Source organism: Scyliorhinus torazame, chromosome 11 (assembly GCF_047496885.1).
Source record: "Scyliorhinus torazame isolate Kashiwa2021f chromosome 11, sScyTor2.1, whole genome shotgun sequence".
NCBI classification, from domain to species: Eukaryota; Metazoa; Chordata; class Chondrichthyes; order Carcharhiniformes; family Scyliorhinidae; genus Scyliorhinus; species Scyliorhinus torazame.
This window is the reverse complement of record NC_092717.1, coordinates 228,106,579-228,127,577: the sequence shown is the minus strand read 5'-3', so window position 1 is coordinate 228,127,577 and position 20,999 is coordinate 228,106,579. Positions and strand designations below refer to the sequence as shown.

Genomic DNA, 20,999 nt, shown 5'->3' with positions numbered 1-20,999 from the left:
GGAATTCAACATGTTCTTGTGACAGCAAAATTATAGCAATGATCTTAAAAACATACTCACTGAAAATTTACTTTGTCAACTTGAAATCTTGTTTCAAAAATCCCCGATGTCAAAACTCTGCATCGGAGCAAATCCTGGTGGAAAGGAGAAGGGTATTCACAAATATTTCTGGCTGAGAAAATTGCTACAACAATATCTGTGCAACAAAGCAAAGATGAAGCCATGGTGGCAAACTCCTCTGCACAAAGCTTCACCTGAACAGGATTGATGATAGGTGTGTTTTTTGGGATATCTATTGTGTATATAACAGACTGAAATGCTTGTGTTTATGCTCCTTGTGAGTCTCTTTTCATTCCTCTTCATCTAACCCCATCAACATATCAGCCTATTCCTTTCTCTCGTGTTTATTCAGCTTCCTCATGAATACAACTATGATCATCATGACAACTACTCCACATGGGAGTTGAGGGTTACTGGCAAGGCCAGCATTTGTAGATTATACTTAATTGCCCTCAAGAAGATGGTCATGAATCGCCTTCTCGAATAGCTGCAGTGTAGGTATACCCACAATATGAGGAGAGTTCCAGGATATTGATCCAGCATTGAGTTTTCGCTGGCAGTTTTGTACAACTGAAAGATTTACTAGGCTATTTCAGAGGGCAGTTAAGAGGCAACCATATTGTTGTTGGGCTGCAGTCACATACAGTTTCCATAAACAAAATTAGTGAACCAGGTGTGCTCTTATGTCAATTAATGATAGTTTCATGGCACCACTAGCTTTCAATTCCAGCTTTTTTGTTAAATAACTGAATTGATTAATTACATATAAATTCCACCAGGTGCCGTGTCCCCAGGACATTAGAATACTAGGGCCAGTGGCATTACCACTGCACCATGGTCTCCCCTGGGTGGTAGCAAGGGTGGTGGTAATAACAATCACTAGAGAAAAGGTACCAGGGAAACTAATGGGCTGAAGACCGTTAGGTCCCCTGGACCCGATGGATTGCATCCTAGGATATTAAATAAAGTAGCTAGAGATAGCGGATGCACTGGTAGGGAAATTCTAAGAATCCTTATATTCTAGAAAAGTCCCAGGGGATTAGAAAATTGCCAATTTATTTCCCTTATTCAAAAAAAGAGGGAGATGAAAAAACAGGTAACTATAGGCCAGTTAATTTGACATCTGTCATTGGGAAAATGTTAGACTCCATTATAAAGGGTGTAGTAGCAGAACATTTAGGAATACATAAAATAATCAGTCAGGCTTCATGAAGGGGAAATCATGCCTGACAAATTTATTAGATTCATTGAGGGGGTAACTAGCAGGATAGATAAAGGGAAATTTATGAAATATTCAAGGCGTGTTAAATGTATTTAATTTTATTCATGGGGTCATGGATGGTGAACAAACCCAATTTCAATCTTGTGGCCTACTGTGATGAATGAAGGAGGGCCACTTATGTGGTCCACACACCAGCTTAGATTGCGCATCACCTGTTCCCAAATCCTATGTTCCCATCAATGAGACTTCTCTGTGAAGCCTGAACCTGTTCTGTCCTTTCTGATAACTGGAATCGCTCCATTTTGTTCCCATTCTTGTGAATATTTGTGAATTGTTTTTTTGCACCTTCTTCAGGACATCTGCATCCTGTTTCTTGTACAGAGACCTTGACCGAGATTTACAACCCGAGGACAATCCGAAGCCTGGATAATCTCTTGGTCCTGACCTATGCCTGCGTCGCTCATGTAATGTCATCTTCATATTTAGATGATCTAATTGGGCTGGTGGCAAACTCGGTGTCCAATTAGTGATACTTAGTGCTGCCCGGAGGCAGGAGGTGACTGCTCAGCACAATCCTCAAAGGCAGATTGTGGCAATGACAGGGCCTGCCACTGCCTTGCAGAACAGCGGATGCATGATATTAGAGCTTCAACAGCCTCACCATGCAGAGGTGGCCAAACGGTCACCATCAGGCAGCAGAGAACACCGCACCTGTGAGGGACACCCGCCTGGGAGCACAGGATAAAGGGAAAGCGAGGCTTGAGGCCCTCACTCACCTTTAGGCAGCAAAGGGCACTGGACCTGCAAGGGACAATCTACTGGGAGCAGATGTTAAAGGGAACGTGAGGCCCGGAGGGACAGCCACTGCCTAAGCAGCAGCTGGGTTTGAAAAAAAATAAAAAAACATGAAGATTAACATCACAGGAAAGCGGTAAGCTGATTGGTTGGTGAGTAACTGATATTAGGGACTGTGTCTAAAGAGCTGAAACGTAGATAACTGAAACGTATAGCAGTTAGGATGAAGCTTTAAAAATAAAAGAGTGAAGTAAAAGTAAATCTGAAAGCAGAACCAGGAAATCAAAACAGCTGATTGGCTGGGTACATTTTTATGTATTCTATAATAATAAGGACTGGCGAAGGCCCCTTTTTAATAATAGTTAATACTGGTTAATACTATTTGATATTAAAAGGATGAATTTAATTTAAAGCAGAAGATCTCCAAGCTGTCGACTGCTCTTCTTGCTCCATGTGGGAGACCAGGAAGGTTTCCAGTTCCCAGGGCCCGCATGTGTGCAGGAAGTGTCTCCAGCTGCAGCTCCTGCAAGATCGGGTACAAGTGATGGAGATAGAAAAAGAGGGTTGAGGACCTGTAACATGAATTTAGGGTGTCAGGCAGAAGGTTAAAAAACAGAAAATCTAATGTTGCGATATTGGGATTATTTTCTGTGCCAGGGGCGAGTGAGTATAGAAATAGGAGAACAAGTCAGGTAAATGTGTGGCTAGAGGGATGGTGCGGGAGGGAGGTCTTTAGATATTTGGATCATTGGGATCGCTTCTGGGGCAGATGGGACCTGTATAAGAGGGATGGGTGGCACCTGAATTGGTGAGGGGCAGATATCCTGTCAGGGAGGTTTGTTCATGCTGCTGGGCAGGCTTTAAACTAATTTGGAAGGTGGGAGGGGGTGATCCAAAGTAACAGTACAGTGGGTGAGAAGATGGAGTCAAATATAAAGCATAAACCAGGCACGTGCAGTGTGCGGAGCAGACAGGGTATAAGGCACATGGAGGACTGGCAGATTAAACTGCATTTATTTCAATGCAAGGAGCCTGATGGGTAAGACTGATGAACTCAGAATGTTGATCAGCACGTGGAATGATGACATTATTGCAATCACAAAAACAGGCAGCTGTATGTCCCAGAGTGTAGGTTTCAGGCGTGATAGAGGGGAGAGGTAAAAGAGGGGGAGGAATTGCATTATTGATTAGGAAGAACACCACAGCAGCACTCAGGGATGATATCTTAGTAGGTTCCTTAGATGAAGCCATATGGGTAGACCTTAGCAACAAAAAGGGGCGATCTGATTGCTGAGTGTACTATAGGCCCCCAAACAATCAGGGAGAGATAGAAGGTCAGATATGGAGTCAAATCTCTGAGAATTGTAAGAAAAATTGGGTAATAATAGTCAGGGATTTCAACTTGCCCAATATGAACTGGGTTAGTCAAAGTGTGAAAGGCTTAGAGGGGACAGAGTTCTTCCAATGCATCCAGGAGAGCTTTTTATACCAATACATAGAAAGTCCTACAAGGGAGGGGAGGTGCTGGATCTAGTTTTAGGGAATGAAGTCAGGCAAGTGGATGAAGTTTCAGTGGGGGCGCATTTTAGAAACACTGACCATAACTTGGTACAATTCAAGGTAGTTATGGAAAGGGACAAAGGTCGACTGGAAATTAAGGTTCTGAATTGGGGGAGGGCCAATTTTAATAAAACAAGACTGGATCTGTCTAAAGTTAACTGGGAGCAGCCACTTGTAGGAAAATCTACATCAGAGCAGTGAGATTCATTCAAAAAGGAAGTAGAGTACAGGGCCAACATGTCCCCATCAGAGTAAAGGATGGGAGTAATAAGTCCAGAAAACCCTGGGTGTCAAGGAATATCCAAGGTTGGATAAGGAAAAAAGGGAGGACCATGACAGATACCGAGGGCTGAAAACAGCGGAAGCCCAACAGGAATATAGAAAGTGTAGGGGTTATTTAAGAAAGGAATTAAGAGAGCGAAGAGGGGGCATGAAAAAGCACTGGCGGGTAAAATAAAGGAAAATTCAAAAGGTGTTTTATAAGTATATTGAGGACAGGAGGTTGACCAGGGTAAGAATAGGGCCTATTTTGTTTGTGGAACTGGAAGATATAGGTGAGGTTTTAAATGAGTACTTTGCATTTGTGTTCACGAAGAAGGAGGATGATGCAGGTATAGAAATCAGGGAAGCGCACTGTTATTTACTTCAACAACTTAACAAGTGGATAAATCCCGGGGCCAGATGAGATGTATCCCAAGTTGCTGTGGGAGGCAAGGAAGGAGATTGCAACAGCTCTGACAAAAATGTCAAATCTTCTCTGGCCACAGGAGAGGTGCCAGAGGACAGCTAATGTGGGGCTGCCATTATTCAAGGGAAGTAGGGACAAACCAGGAAATTACAGGCCAGTGAGTTTAACTCAGTGGTAGGGAAACTACTGAAAAAAATTCTGAGGGACAGAATTAATCATCACTTGAAATGAAAATGAAATGAAAATCGCTTATTGTCACGAGTAGGCTTCAATGAAGTTACTGTGAAAAGCCCCTAGTCGCCACATTCCGGCGCCTGTTCGGGGAGGCTGGTACAGGAATTGAACCGTGCTGCTGGCCTGCCTTGGTCTGCTTTAAAAGCCAGCGATTTAGCCCAGTGAGCTAAACCAGCCCCTGTTGGAGAGGCAAGGATTAATCAAGGATGATCAGCATGGTTTTGTCAAAGGGCGATCTTGTCTTACAAACTTGACTGAACTCCTCTAGATGACTAGGTGTGTAGATGAGGGTAGTGCAGTTGATGTGGTCTACATGGACTTTAGTAAGGCTTTTGACAAGGTCCCACATGGGAGGCCGATCTTATTGGATCCAGGGAAATTTGGCAGACTGGATCCAAAACTGGCTTAGTGGTAGGAGTTGAAGGTTATTTTTGAGACTGGAAGCTGTGTCCAGTGGTGTTCCGCAGGGATCAGTGCTGGGTCCCTTACTGTTTGTAGTATACATTAATGATCTGGATGCAGATGTAGGAGGTATTATAAGTAAGTTTGCAGGTGACACAAAAATTGTTGGTATGGTAAATAGTTAGGAGCAAGGCCTTAGATCACAGGACGATATAGACGGGCTGGTTTGATGAGCAGAAGAGAGCAAATGGAATTTAACCATGAAAAATGTGAGCTAAAGCATTTTGGGAGGACTGACAAGGCAAGGGAATATACAATAAATGGTCGGACCCTAGGAAGTGCAGAGGATAAAAGGGACATTGGTGTGCAGGTTCAACAGGACAGATTTATCAGGTGCTTAAGAAGGCCTATGGGATTCTTGCCTTTATTAACGGAGGCACTGAATACAAGAGCAGGGAGGCTATGCTGGAGCTGTATAAAATGCTGGTCAGGCCCCAGCTGGAGTAGTGTGTGCAGTTCTGGTCACCATATTATAGAAAGGAAGTGATTGCACTGGAGAGGGTGCAGAGGAGATTCACCAAGATGTTGCCTGCGCTGGATCGTTTCAGCTATCAAGAGAGACTGGATAGGCTGGGGTTGTTTCCCCTGGAACATTGAAGTCTGAGGGGGGACCTGATTGAGATGTATAAAATTACGAGGGACATGGATAGGGTGGACTGGAAGGTACTTTTCCCCTTAGTGGAGGGGTGAATAACCAGGAGGCATAAATATACGGTAATGGGCAGGTTTACAGGAGAGGTGAGGAAAAACTTTTTCACCCAGAGGATGGTTAGAATCTGGAACTCACTGCCTGAAAGCGTGGTAGAGGTGGGAACCCTCACAACAATTGAAAAATATTTAGATGAGCACCATTGTATACAAGGCTGCGGACAAAGTACTGGAAAATGGGATTAGAATAGTTAGGTGATTGATGGTCGACGCGGACGTGCTGGGCCGAAGGGCCTCTTTGCATGCTGTGAAAATGAATCTAAAAAGGCACTGTATCCCACCTGAAACAATAAACCCTACCACCAACAAATGTTTCCTCAGTTAAAACATTACTTGTTATCTCCCAGCTGTGCAGTCAATGGCTGTGCACTAACATGCTTTTTGAGTTTGGCCATCAGCAAGTTCAAAATGGCCTCCCTGACCTGTTAACTTCCTTAATGGGAAGTAATGTATACTGTAACCTAAAGCTTTTTCCGAAACAATATTTTCTAAAACTGACAAAAGAACAAGTCATTCTTAATATAGTGATGAATAATGAAACACGATTAGTTAATAATCTAATAGCAAGGGTGAACCTTGTGAAGAGTGACCATAATATGCCTAAAATTGTTAGTTTGAGAGGGAGAAGGAAAAGTCACATCTGAGGTTTTAAATTGAAGCAATGCAAACTGCAAAGAAATCAATTAACTGCAATTAAATGGGATGATCTGTTCATGGCTACTGGATAGAATTCCAGGAAGGATTTTAGTCACAAAAGGTTTGTTACAGTAAAGTTCCTGTGGTAGTACTCATGTTTACTGTGGGGAATGTGCATAGCAACCTTACAGTGTGCGTGCAATCCATGCACGCACACTGTAGCATGCATACTTCAATTCCTAAGAAATTCAAATACTTAGAAATCAAAGAATTACTTTTGATTGCATTGTCCTGTGATCCCAAAATGTAATTGAGGGAGATAGGATTTACTTTGGTGACAAAACCATTTCTATAACCATTCTGTGCGGGTAAACTGCAGAAAATGTATAGTTCAAAATAAAGCAAACATGAATGTACATTTGACTCTTGCTGCGGCGTTTACTATCCTATATGGTTGTGTACAAACTGATCTCATGTAAAAGTCGACCTCTTGATTTTTTGGCATTAAAATCCCAAAATTTTTCATGTCCCTGGTGTTCAAATTTCAGGAATCAAAGCCCAGGGGCACGATTCTCCGCTCCCGCGACTAAGTGCCCATGCCGTCGTGAACGCTGTCGAGGTCCACGACGGCGCAAAACGGCCCCGATCTCGACCGATTCAGGTCCCGAAAATGGGCTAGGATCGGGGCCGCGAGAAACTCGGGGTCGTGTTGCAAAAGCAGCGTCGGCAGCGCGCGCCGGGCATTGGCGCCGCGTAAAAGGCGTAACTGGCGTTACCCGCGCATGGGGAGGACGGCAACCACGCGAGGCCGCCCCGCAAGAGGATGTCGGATGGATCTTGTGGGGCATGGAGGAAAGGAAGTCCTCTTTCAGAGAGGCTGGCCAGCCGATCGGTGGGCACCGGTCAGGGGCCAGACTCCTTTTGAGTCCTACTCCTGTGAAAGAACCCCCTCGATCCCCACAGGCCGCCCCCCCCAGCGTTCCCGCGTTGTTCCCGCCGGCAGCGACCAGGTGTGGATGGCGCCGGCGGGAAGCCGTCGTTTTGGGCAGGCCGCTCGGCCCATCTGGGCCGGAGAATAGTGGGTGTAGCGGAGTATCGCCATTTTGGGTGTCCCGGGCGATTCTCTGGCCTGCGCCGCGCAGAACTCGACGGGACCGTTCTCGCCGCTTGGGTGAATCGCGGGAGGGCGTTGGACCGGCGTCGCGGGGAAAAATGGCGCGCCAGGGGATTCTCCCAACCGGCGCGGGAGCGGAGAATCGCACCCCAGATATTTCAGAACCCAAGTATAATCCTGGGGATATTAGTGATTTGTTTTCACTGTAAATATATAAATACTAATGAAAACGAATACGGGTAAATAAACGCTCAAAACACTTGGATGTTAGATAATTGATATGGGTGAACATTATATAGTTTGCACTGCAAGAAAATAAATGTTGGACTATGAATATGAATTATTTTGTGTTGGTTTTTGCTTTATTCCATTTATTTGGACTTCACTTGGTCCAAACCAATGTAACATATCAACCTCTTGAAAACATTAACGTTGTACATCTTAGAAACTCGACTATCACGAGTGTATATGCGGGGCTGAAAACCGTCGGGATGCTTCGGTTTACCGGCAACCCGGGGGTTTCCCGACGGCGCGGGGCTGCCCCACAATGGGAAATCCCATTGATCAGCCGGCGAAACAGAGAATCCCGACGGCGCGCTGAACCAGAAATCTGGTGTGGAGGGACAGAGAATCCCGCCCATGGTGTTTTATATACCATTATGGTCCAAGAGAAACCAGAGGAGACTGGCGGTGCATCTTCTTTAGTTAAAGCTTTTAGTCACTCACCTGATCTGATGGGGAGTAATCGTTTTGTCGGACTTGGTCAATTCTGTCTAAAAAGCTGAAAGAAAAGAATTATCCATTTAGTTCTTTGTTTTGTGTCTCAAACCTAGAAAGTAAAACATGTATTTTATAAAACAGCTGAAAAATCAATTGAGAAAACAGTGCAATTTGCACATCTCCACATGTATAAACGTACTTGCTGTAATACAAATTAGTTTTACACAGCTAATTATATGCGTAATCAATCTACTGTTTGTATAAAAAAATGAACACGATCTGAAAGACAAACAGAGCAGGTTTATTTAAACATACCCTAGCCAGTTAATTACATCCAATAAACCGCTGGTACTGAATGCGTAGTTTTAACTTGTTGAGCAGTCAGCGAGTTGGTTAATGCTGTTGGGTCACTTGAATTTTTCTTGAAAACTCAAAGGTGCTGAAAATTATTTTGCGTTCAGCCTGCAGAGGGCAACAGAGTACTTTTTATCTGAGTTGTGTTTACCGTAAATATCCTACATGTGGAGTTCCCTCTTTCAGGCACAAGACTAAACTATTAGCTATGTCAGTGGTGAGGTCACTTAAGTGCTGTGTACTTCAATTTCCTTAATTGCATAATGTATTCAGAACAAGAAAAGTGGACAAGGCAAAGGGAAAAACATTGACGCTGAAATGGGAAACGTGATTGTAGGGAGAATAGGTTCTGATGGCAAAATCATGACTGGCGCCGATTTGACGCCAAATCGCAATTCTCCGTCACCTCGACTGCTGTATCAATGCATACCGGAACGTACGTACAGTAAACACCATTTGCATGTCCTTAGCAGCCCGACCCAGTATTCTCCGGGGCCTCCGCAATGCTCTGCCTCTGATGGGCCGAGTTCCTGACGGCGAGGTTCACTTGTGCTTTTAAAAATTGTGAAACCAGCGTCATGGCTGCTGAGGGAGAGAGAGAGAGGGGGGGGAGGAGAGAGAGAGAGAGAGAGAGAGAGAGAGAGAGAGAGAGAGAGAGAGAGAGAGAGGGGGGGGGGGGGGTACGGAAAGTGTCTGACATCACCACAGTTTGCTGACAGCTGGCCGGGCGGCTTCTGCCGGGGAGAGGAGCGGAGGTGGTCAGGAGTGGGCTGTTGGGTTGGAGTGGATGGGCACGGAACACCATTGTCGCAGCCTGCAAGGCAGCCATGCAGCTGCACGCGCTGCTAACAGCACACTGTGAACTTAGGGCCACGGGTCGTATAGGTCCCACCAGGACCATCCCCCTAGGTGCCTTGTGGCCCCAGCCGACCCATCAGCTGTATGGGCGTGGTCCAGCACAACCAGTGCCATCTTGTTGGTTGGGATAGTGTGCGTGGGGAGTGAAGTGTGTACATGGGGTTGCCACATCAGCCTCCTGAATGTCAATCACAGACCCGGCGAATCCCACACTGCTTTTCATTGGAATCGATTGTGCTCCACGTGACGCAGGTGCTAACACCTCAACAGTTGCTGAATCGACCCAGGTTTGGCGCCAGTTTTGCTGTCGTAAAGTCCACGACTGCTGCGTTGGCATCAACACTTCGTCTCAGAAACGCAGAATCTCGTCCATTAACTTTCCACTGAGTGCAGGAGGCAGAATTATGGGGTGCCTAGAGGTGGCAGTCAGGAAAGCAGATGGTGGGGGTAGATAGGGAAAGAGAGTGGGAGAGGGGCGAGTCAAGAGAGACAGGAAGTGTGGATAACAGACTTAAGTGGGGGCAGCACGGTAGCACAGTGGTTAGCACAGTTGCTTCACAGCTCCAGGGTCCCAGGTTTGATTCCCGGCTTGGGTCACTGCCTGTGCGGAGTCTGCACTTTCTCCCGGGGTCTGCGTGGGTTTCCTCTGGGAGCTCCGGTTTCCTCCCACAGTCCAAAGGTGTGCAGGTTGTAATGATATGCATCACTGTATATACACAAGGGGTTAATGTAAATACACTACAACTAAGTAACCACTAGAGGGAGCACCAGAGATGTATATAATAGACAAACAGGAAGTCAAGGGGCACTCTTCACAGGAACGGCAGCTGGTAAGCAGGACACAGGCAGACAGCTCAGATGTAACATATAGTATAAGCGCTGGAGAGAGAACAAACTCACACAATAAAGCATCTACTTCAACTGTAGGGCTACGAGTTTTATTCAGACACAAGGAACAATACACAGGTTAGATGGATTGGCCATGATAAATTGCCCTTAGTGTCCAAAAAGGTTATGTGGGGTTACTGGGTTACAGAGATAGGGTGGAGGCGTGGGCTGACGTAGGGTGCTCTTTCCAAGAGCCGGTGCAGACTCGATGGGCCGAATGGCCTCCTTTTGCACTGTAAAGTCTATGATAACAGTGTTTGGGCACAGCAGTGTAAAGTAGGGCAGGGAAAATTACAGAGGTGGAAGTGAGCAGTCCTGAACGTACATCACGGGCCACAGAATGTGTGTTTGAAGCTGACTGCTTGGTCACAAACACTGCTAAAGTCACACACAGTCCATTTGGGCTGGAGAGTTGTCCAGGAAGGTGATGCTTACACTTTAGACCACACAAGTGCTTCGGGGACGATTAATTTCAGCGACACTGATATTCAACCTAACAACAGATACATCTGTGACAACAGGTTAAAGAGAGATAGAAAATAGGTAAACTGTGCATTATTATGCACAGACAAATCATTGGTACCCCTCCAAATCTCTGGCCTGTCAGTGTCCCTGAGCTGGGCACTATAGAAAACATAGGTCCTCTTACTGATATGAGTAGGTCAGCCTCTGGCTTCACTTTCTAGTTTTAAATAGCCGAGAGCTCCCATTTGACAAATGCTCTCGGTTGTGTAACCAGCCGCTAGGACCCGGATACGATTAACTGACTCATGCTACAGCAAGGGTTAATTAAGTGCTTTGTGGTTTCCGCTACCAGTTGCTGAGACATATACAACTTCCTGAAACAAAGAAACATCTTGAAGGTCAGATGAAAATACCTGTATTGTGGTTAGTCGCTTCTCAGCACCACACTACAGTGTGGGTTTGTAAAATCCAAAAACCCGTGAGGTTGCTCTAATGGGACTGCAATCACTTTGGCTGTGGGGAAGTTTCAGCTTGCTGGGTCTATTTCATGTCAAGACTATTTGGAGCGGAGGGCAGCAGCCTGGTTGGTTCACTGTTTCAAAGCCTGCTAACCCTTCCACTCAAGCTGTCAAAGGAACAGCAATGGCCTTTTAGCTCCTCAACCCCTGATCCACTATTTTGTGAGATCCTGGCTGATCCGTGGCTTATCTCCATATACCTACCTTTGCCCCATATCCCTTACTATTACTGCCTCAGAAAAAATGATCAATTCCATACTGAACATAGAATTTACAGTGCGGAAGGAGGCCATTCGGCCCATCGAGTCTGCACCGGCATCGGCTCTTGGAAAGAGCACCCTACTTAGGCCCACCCCTCCAACCTATCCCCGTAACCCAGCAACACCACCTAACCTTTTGGACACTAAGGGCAATTTATCATGGCCAATCCACCTAACCTAATCATTTTTGGATTGTGGGAGGAAACTGGAGCACCCGGAGGAAACCCACGCAGACACGGGAGAACGTGCAGACTCCGCACGGTCAGTGATCAAAGCTGGGAATCGAACCAGGGATCCTGGAGCTGTGAAGCAACTGTGCTAACCACCGTGCTACCATGCTGAAGACAAACAATGGACCTTGCATCGACTGCCATTTGTGAGAGCACTATACTCCTACCACCATTAACATGTTGAAGTGTTTCCTACCGTCATCCCTGAAAGATTCGACTCTAACTTTAAGCTTGTCCTCTAATCCCAGACTCTCAGTCAATGGAAATAGCTTCTGTCTACCCTAGTGGTTACAGTGGTTAGCTGCCTCACAGCGCCAGGGACTCGGGTTCGATTCCGACCTCGGGTGACTGTCTGTATAGAGTTTGCACATCCTCCCCGTGTGTGCGTGGGTTTCCTCCGGGTTCCCCAGTTTCCTCCCATAGTCCAAAGATGTGCAGGTTAGGTGGATGCTAAATTGCCCCAAAATGTGCAAAGGTTAGGTGGGGTTACAGAGATTGGGCGGGGATTGGATCTGTGTAGGGTGGTCTTTCAAATGGTCGGTGCAGACTCTATGGGCCGAATGGCCTCCTTCTACACTAGGGATTCTATGATTCTAGTGCTTCACAAACGAGTGAGGTTGAGCGCGGTTGGAAGTGTTTATACTCTGTTTCTCTCTGCAAATGCTGTCAGACCCGCATTTACAGCGTTTTCTGTTCTTAGATACTGAAAGAAGTCATTCCAAAGAACAAAGCTTTCAGAAACTTTCCTTCACTCTCTCCAAACAATCTCCCAGCGTTTGAAGATACAACCAGGTCATTTGGCCCCAGTCAGCCAATTTCAGTGTTTATCCTCCACATGAGCTGTAAGCTTTATCTTATATACCCACCCCGTTTCCCCCAAAATTTATCCCCCTTTCCTTCAATAACTAATAACCTAAATTATTCTAGAAGATTGACAAAATTTAATTGCTAATTGGAGATGGTCCGTTTTTATCATAAACATCTCTCCTCGCCCTTTAATCGCCTCCGTTGAAACAAAATCAGGAGAAATGTTTCCATTTTGGATGCACTAATTGACTAGTTTGGAGGTGTTCATCTTGGCGGATAAGGGGAACAATGCCTTTATTTGTGCTGCCACGACTGGCATGGTGGCTCTGTGGTTAGCACTGCTGCCTCACAGCTCCAGGGTCCCATGTTCAATTCTGGCCTTGGATGCCTGTCTGTGTGGAGTTTGCACTTTCTCCCAGTGTCTGCGTGGGTTTCCTCCGGTTTCTTCCCACAGTCCAACGATGTGCAGGTTAGGTGGATTGGCCATGCTGAATTGCCCCTTAGCGTCCAAAAGGTTGGGTCGAGTTGCTGGGATGGAAGCGTGGGCTTGGGCAAGGTGCTCTTTCTAAGGGCTGGTGCAGACTCGATGGGCCAAATGGCCTCCTTCTGCATTGTAAATTCTATGATTCTATGTAGCATCGCAATGTGTCGGTTCCTTCTTGAGTTGTATTGGACATTGATATCACCCGTATCATCTGTCTCATGAAAGCCTCTCCATGAGGGTGATGCTCATTGAGCATCGGCCTTCTTTGAGCAGAATGCCACAGAAATCTGAATCAACAGCTTTAGGTATCAGCAGTGGCAGTTCAAGGGTCATAACCTTCTCCTAATCGCTTTGAGGTTGGCTAACATGGCATGGACGGATGCCTCCATTTCAGACCCTGACCCTCTGCTATTCCTAATTGGCCTAATTGTCAAGTCTGCAGTCTTCTTGCCCCTGGGACTAATTACGAGGGTGTTTCCATTTCCAGCTCTGTCCGTTTCCTGCAAAGTCTATGACCCTCTCCATCAGACACACCAAACTCCAACACAAAGGACTTCTTCAGAACTGCTGTTCCCCACCATCAGGTCCCAGTTGCATGAATTAATGCCATACATGTGGAAGAGTTTTCGGGGAGGAATAAACAGTTGAGATCACTAAAGTTCTTTGCAGAGAATTTTAAAAAACAGCATTATCCTGCTATGGTGTGTTTGATCGACATGAGTCTCCTTCTAACTTCATCAAACCCTCTCAGCACCCCTTCCATATATTTATCTAGCTTCATCTAACACTATCAGCACTCCTTCTATATACTTATCTAACTTCCTCTTATATGTGTCTTCCTGCACTGGAAATGTGGCCTGGAATTTAAGGAAGTGGTGCACACTGCCACGACCAGCTCCCTTCCACTTAGTACATACTACATTCTTTTCTTGGTGGATTTCCAGCTCCATACCCCAATTACACCATCTCTCCAGTTCTGAATTTCTGCTATAAAGGCAAGCAGGCCCCACTCCCATCAGGTTTATTGCTTGTTTCTTCGATCTAGCTGTAACGCTCCTCCTGAAGCAGCAGGTTTTAGAATCTGTGACTGTACGCGTGCCGCTCCTTTAAATGTGCACCGTTACATTCCCAAACATACCCCACGAGTGGCTCACATTCCGGTTTCTTCAATAATCCATTTTGGGCCTAAGCCTTCCCATCTTGTCTGGGCACCACAAGCAGCCACATTACTCTCTGCAAATTTAAGCTGCTGTCTGCTAGGCCTCAATTTTATCAGTGTAACAGCAGATGAAATTTTCACCTCCATATTTCTACTCGCCTGAAACTCTCTGTCTGGGTCTTCACAGCTGGACTATATTTCAGTGCATGTATATCTCCTCTAGATGGCATTATCGGCTCCCGAGTGTTAGATGTCTTCCAATTACCTGATCTCTCTCTTTCTATCAACTGCTCGGTGGCGAAAAGGGAGATGAGTTTTTCTAGACGTAAATGTTTCAGTGACAGAACTGGAACAATATTATGAGAATTCTTTTGCACCAACACCATATTTTTGTTTGGCAAGACACAACACCAACTCGCGTTTATAAAGTACCTTTTAGTGAAATGTCTCCAGGCATTTCACAGACGTGTCATTAACAGGATTTGACACCAAACCATATAATGAAGTATTTGGACAGGTGATCAAAAGCTTGTTCATAGAGGTAGGTTTTAAGGACCATTATAAAGGAGGAGAGATTGTGAGTGAGGTTAAGAGATTTAGGACCAAAGCAGCTGAAATCACCTTCCCCAGTCGTGGGCTGCTTAAAATTGGGGTTGCTGAACAAACTTGAACTGGAGGAGCGCGGAGATCTGTGAGGGGAGCAGGGTTGGAGGAGATTACACAGGCAGAGAGAGAGAGAGAGAGAGAGAGCGATGAATGAGGCCATCGAGGTGAATCTGAAAACATGGAATGGAATTTTACTATTGAGGTGTTGCCAGGTCAGGAGCCACAGCGAGCACAGGGGTGATGCGTAAATGGGACATGGGTGTGTGTTCAAATATGGATGCCATGCCATTGGCAGTAGTCCCAATTCCCTCAGCAAATGTTGGTACTCATGCAAAGGGGAAACAACATTTTTGTCACTTCCAGAAGCTAATTTAGACTCAGAGTAGATAGTCATATTTGCCTGGTATGGGCTTAAATGCTGATGATTGCCTAGGCTCAGAAGCCTGGTACAATAAAGCAGTTCAATGCAGTTGAGTTTGACATTGGCTGAGCCCAATGCAATTGTCAGTCAACTTGAATCACTCGATTTATGAAGTTGAGACTAGTGGGAGAAATTCCTAATTAGTTAAATCATCAAGGCAGAATTAGTGGTTGCATGGCTGAGTGAGTGAGTTGGTGATGCTTGTACCGTTTGTTTTTGTACAACTGTGTTGTGAACTGTTTTAATAATCAGAGTATCCTCCCCCCCCTTCCCGTATGTTGGTACTGAGGGGAGGGTACCCTGTTTCTCCAACACAAAATTAGTGTTTGTATCTTTTGGCCATGTATATATTTTTTATTGTTTTAATAAAATGATATGGAAGGGGAATTCCCCTTCAGGATACCTGCGCTTTACACTCACAGCTGTCTTTAGCACCGTTACCTGAACAAATCGGGACTATATCTGTGTTAAAAGAGAATCTTCAGTAATACTGACTACAAGCAGCCAGCAGTGACCTGTGAACATGGCCAAGAGCCACTGGAGCTAATCAGTGTTGGCACTCCAGCATTTCAACAGAATTGAACTATGTGAATGGGTTTAAAGAAATAAAAGCCAGCTGCCTACCAAAAATAGCTCAGTTTTTAAGAGGGTCACACCCCCCAATAAGGGAGTAATTATGGAATACCAGAAAACTGGTTACTATGGTTGGCAACTTCGTGTCAAACCAATAGCGATTTTTGTAATTTTAGCAATTATTGAGTTTCAGCAATCTGAAATATCCCCAAGCTCCTCTTGCCAGCATCATCAAACTATATTTGGAACAACTTCCAAAAATATTTCCAGCCACACATGTTTTTAATTGTCTTTCAAAGATCATGGGGTATGCTTTATCGCTCGCAAGTGCGGCACACTATGGAGAGATTTTGGCACAAAGTCAGACCGTCGGAGAGGAAGTCACAATCATAATGCTGGATTTCCAATGAGACGATCATAGCTTCAATCTGCATTCTCGGCCCCTCTTTAAACCACAAAAGGTCAGGTTGACAGAGTTATTACAACTGCAGCTTGTGTCTATATACTCTCCTTTAATGTAGGAAATGTCTCGAAGTGCTTCACAGGAGAATTATCTAACAGAATCTGACACCCAGTGACATAGATTATCATAGAATTTACAGTGCAGAAGGAGGCCATTCGGCCCATCGAGTCTGCACCGGCTCTTGGAAAGAGCACCCTACCCAAGGTCAACACCTCCACCCTATCCCCATAACCCAGTAACCCCACCCAACACGAAGGGCAATTTTGGACACTAAGGGCAATTTATCACGGCCAACCCACCTAACCTGCACATCTTTGGACTGTGGGAGGAAACCGGAGCACCCGGAGGAAACCCACGCACACACGGGGAGGATGTGCAGACTCCGCACAGACAGTGACCCAAGCCGGAATCGAACCTGGGACCCTGGAGCTATGAAGGAATTGTGCTATCCACAATGCTACCGTGCTGCCCAGAAGGTGATATTGGGACAAATGACCAAAACCTTTGGAGGGTTGTAGGGCTGTTACAGAGATAAGAAAGGGTGAGGTAATTGGAAGCATTGGAAAACAAAGATGAGACTTTTAAAATAGAGTCCTTGTCAGACAGGGAGCTTACGCAGTGAGTCAGTGAGCACAGGCGTAGGTGGAGGGATACCATCTAGCTCATGGATGGATACCTTTCTCCCACAATCAAAACAAAACAAACGTCAGCATTAAAAACATGGCTTTATATGGCTCTCCTGACACAAATCTGGAATAGCAGAATCTATGAAATGAAAAAATGAAATGAAAATCGCCAATTGTCACAAGTAGGCTTCAAATGAAGTTACTGTGAAAAGCCCCTAGTCGCCACATTCCGGCGCCTGTTCGGGGAGGCTGGTATGGGAATTGAACCGTGCTGCTGGCCTGCCTTGATCTGCTTTAAAAGCCAGCTCTTTAGCCCTGTGCTAAACCAGCCCCTGTTACTGTGAAAAGCCCCTAGTCGCCACATTCCGGCGCCTGTTCGGGTAAGCTGGTATGGGAATTGAACCCGCGGTCCAGGCCTTGTTCTGCATCACAAACCAGCAGTCTAGCCCACTGAGCAAAACCAGCCATGCACTGCTGGGTACTTTCCACAATGCCAATGGGCAGAGTATGAAAATTTAATACACTTCACTTAAATCCTAAAAAGAACACGCTGCCTCATGTTAAAGTAAAAATACAAGTCACTAGGTGAAGTTAAAAACAATACTTTTCAGTGAGCCGTGTTGTCCAGTGAAGACTGGATGAGGACTTGTAGATATTAGTTAAAAAATGGCAGTGCTACCACGAGAATGGTGGTTAAATCTAGCTCCGACGAATTGTCATTAGATTCCCACAATCCCAAAACAAGTGGCGAAGTGTCCTGGAGCAAGCAAGTGAAACAGTACCTAAAAAGGATAAAACAGTGACCCACTTTCCTTCTCTACCACAAAACTGAGAGCTTGGAATTTTCATCAAAATTGATATGCAGTCAGGCGGCACAGTTGTTAGCACTGCTGCCTCACGGCACCAAGGTCCCAGGTTCGATCCTGGCCCCCGGTCACTGTCCGTGTGGAGTTTGCACATTCTCCTCGTGTCTGCGTGGGTTTCGCCTCCACAACCCAAAAGATGCGCAGGCTAGGTGGATTGGCCACGTCAGATTGCCCCTTAATTGGAAAAAATGAATTGGGTATTCTAAATTTATTAAAAAACAATTGAAACGCAGTCCAGAGTATCGTTACACACTGAAAGAACAAAGTGAAAATAGGTAAAGCTCAACGCTTATGCCATCTGGGAACTTTACTATGAATTGAAATGTGGGCTGCTCAATTCACTGCAAACAGCAACTTTCTTCAAATAAGCTTCCTTGCCCCAGCCAATCCCCACTCTCAACAATTTATTTTTGTGAATATTGCACATATCAAACTCCAGGCAGCTACCATCAATGTCGATCCTTGTCAGACACACAATTTCCATCTGCTCTGGCCCGAACGATGAGTCTCAGAAGAGCATCTGCTGCACCAACATGATATATTATATTTTCCACTTCCCACAACATTCAATCTGAGTGAGGTTGCTGCCAATTTAATACCGAAGAGCGTCAAATTAAGAGAGTTTTAAACATTTATTATCGTGGATCTGTAACCATGAAAGAACTGAACTGAGACTGCCCAGATAGACCTTTTGTGCAGACCAGACACAGGAGACTTTTAACCTCCTCGGCTTAGGTGGGCTTTGGCCCCAGAGGTGAGTGGAGTGTCTAACTCCCAGGAGTGGTCGACCAAAACTTCTATTCGTTCCCACATAAAATCTGACTCTGGGAGAGTTACCAGACTGATTGGAGCATGACTACAAAAATAAACACTTATTAAAACCAGGGCCAACAAACTAATCAGTCTACCTGTCGATTTCTTATGAAGCCAACTTGTCCCACAAAAGCTGATGTCAAATGATTGCACCGGTGTGGTTCAATAATTATTGGGTGATCAGAATCAATAAAGAAGAATTAAATTCAAAAAAGGACAGGAATAGCATGGATATAAATTCATATTTCTGTAAAACCCCAAGTCTAATGCAGGGTGAGAGTAACATCCCAAATCAGCGGCCAGTTTTAACACACTATTCCCGTCCGCCAGGAATTGCCATTTCATGAGTGCGAGTGCTGCAACACAAGGATATGCTCTGGAACACATGGCCAACTGCCAGTCCATTAAAGCCAACAACTCGATATACAAAAATTCCACAATGATTTATTGTGCTCCAGATATGTGCCTGGCCATTTTGTTCTGATTTACTTATAGCAGCACTATAAAATTACAGGGCTCTGTGTTATTTATGATGGATAACTAGGTCACTGTGGAGCAGAATCTGAAACATTCCTCCTGGGTGGGGGTAAAGCTCGGGACCGCCATCATGTGTAATAAGGACCCGGGGGAGCCCAAAAAGCAATAGGGGCATTGTATTCTCTAAATGAAAATCAGCGTGCATGTCTTTTTAAAATTTGAACCAGAGTGAGAAATGTTATACTTTTTGCACTTACTAACTTGTGCTCGACTCTTGCAGTTGCTGCAAGGTATCCTGATGGAAAAGTGCAGCATTCTACTCTCTACATACACTATGTGGCCAGCTGTCATCTTTCTCCGCAGCCTGCTCTTTACAACAATGCAACACCATTCTAAATAGTCAATTCCCTATTGCGTCATCCGTTGGTCAAAATCAACTGCACAATGAAAACATCCGCTTACTGAGGAAACTAGAAACTCAGGTGTGCCAGAATATTGAATGCCATGTAGCCTTCGACCCCAGTGCATCATCCATCCATCCATCTACCCTTCCAATCCACTCTACATATCAAATTCACTTTCCTGTGTGCGCATTTTGGATACATCCAGTACAGTTTATCAAAATGGAACAATCACATTTTAAAACAAACTATCTCCAAATCAGGTGCACAGCATCAGAGGTAGCGACTTGGTGAGATCAACTGTTTGGCATCTGGTACAGTGATTGGGGCAGGACTTACACTGTTAGTGCTCAAGGTCGGTACATGGTTCAAACCTAGAGAACATGACCTTTATGGAAGCTGTGGCGGGGTGCAAAAGTGCTATTTAAGAATAATGTTTAATCAGCCATTTGGATGAATTGCCCTTATTAACTGCAAAATCAGCATTAACAATGGTTTGAAAACAAGTCTCAGATTTCACTCCTGTCCGCAGCAGCCAATCAAAACCACCCAAAAAAAGATGCGCACAAATTTTAACCACAGCAGCAACCATCAACATATTCTTGAAATAAAAAGTTCTGCGTCTGTAGAAATGTACAGCCACCTCACACGTCACTACCTCCATCTCAATGGTATCCAGCTGCAATCTGGTCAAATCTTGAATAAGAGCCAAAAATTGGGAATAGCCATGATGGTGATGGAACCGGTAGGGCTGCCGAGAAAATAACCCAACTGAATGCCCCGTGAAACTTTCAAAAAAAAAGACTGACGGCATCTTGGGTTTTATAAACAGTGGCGGGGTGTGTAAAATCAAGGTGATTATGACGAACCTTTATGATTCATTCGTTCAGTCTCAACTGGAGCCATATGCCCGATTCTGGGCATTTCTGGGAAAAGTGTGAAGGCTTTACGGAGAGGGCAGAAAAGATTTAGGTGAATGGTTTCAGGGCTGAGGGACTTCAGCTACAAAGGTAGATTGGAGAATAAAGGGCTGTTCTCATTTGAGAAGGTTGAGATGAGATTTTGATAGGGGTGTTATAATCTAAACCGAGTAGATAGGCAGAAATTGTTCATGCTGTGGTTGAGAGCCAGGGTACACAGGTTTAAAACCAGCGGCAGAAGAACCAATGGTGACTCGAGGAAAACCCTTTGTATACAGCAAGTGGTTAGGATCTGGAACAAACTGCCTAAGAGTGTGATGGAGGCTGATCCAGGTGTGTCTTTCAAAGGGAACTGGATAAGCACCTGAAAGCAGGAAACAAAATCAGGGCTTCAGGAAAAAGGTTGGGCCGTGGGACTATTTGAGAGAGCTAGAATGGACATTTTAGGCTCAATGGCCTCCTTCTGCACTGTAAACATTCAATGATTCTATTCTATGTTTTCCTGAGCAGGTTTCAGTACCCACATTGTAACCAAGACGACAGTATTTCATTGGCTGTAAACTATTTTAGGATGTCCTGAGATTGTGAAAGGTGCTACACAAATGCAATTC

The 20,999-nt window shown here is 45.1% G+C and overlaps 1 protein-coding gene across 4 annotated transcripts in view; it reads right to left on the bottom strand.

Annotated features, from left to right (window-relative positions):
* The window catches only part of gnal2 (guanine nucleotide binding protein (G protein), alpha activating activity polypeptide, olfactory type 2), a 550,721-nt gene that overhangs the window by 24,316 nt on the left and 505,406 nt on the right, over positions 1 to 20,999 (bottom strand). For all 4 annotated transcript variants that reach the window (XM_072468384.1, XM_072468387.1, XM_072468385.1 and 1 more), the window contains exons 6-7: positions 8,206 to 8,260; positions 61 to 134 (exon numbers count right to left, since the gene is read on the bottom strand). In XM_072468384.1, the coding sequence (XP_072324485.1) occupies positions 61 to 134; positions 8,206 to 8,260 (129 nt within the window). The remainder of the gene's footprint in view (positions 1 to 60; positions 135 to 8,205; positions 8,261 to 20,999) is intronic.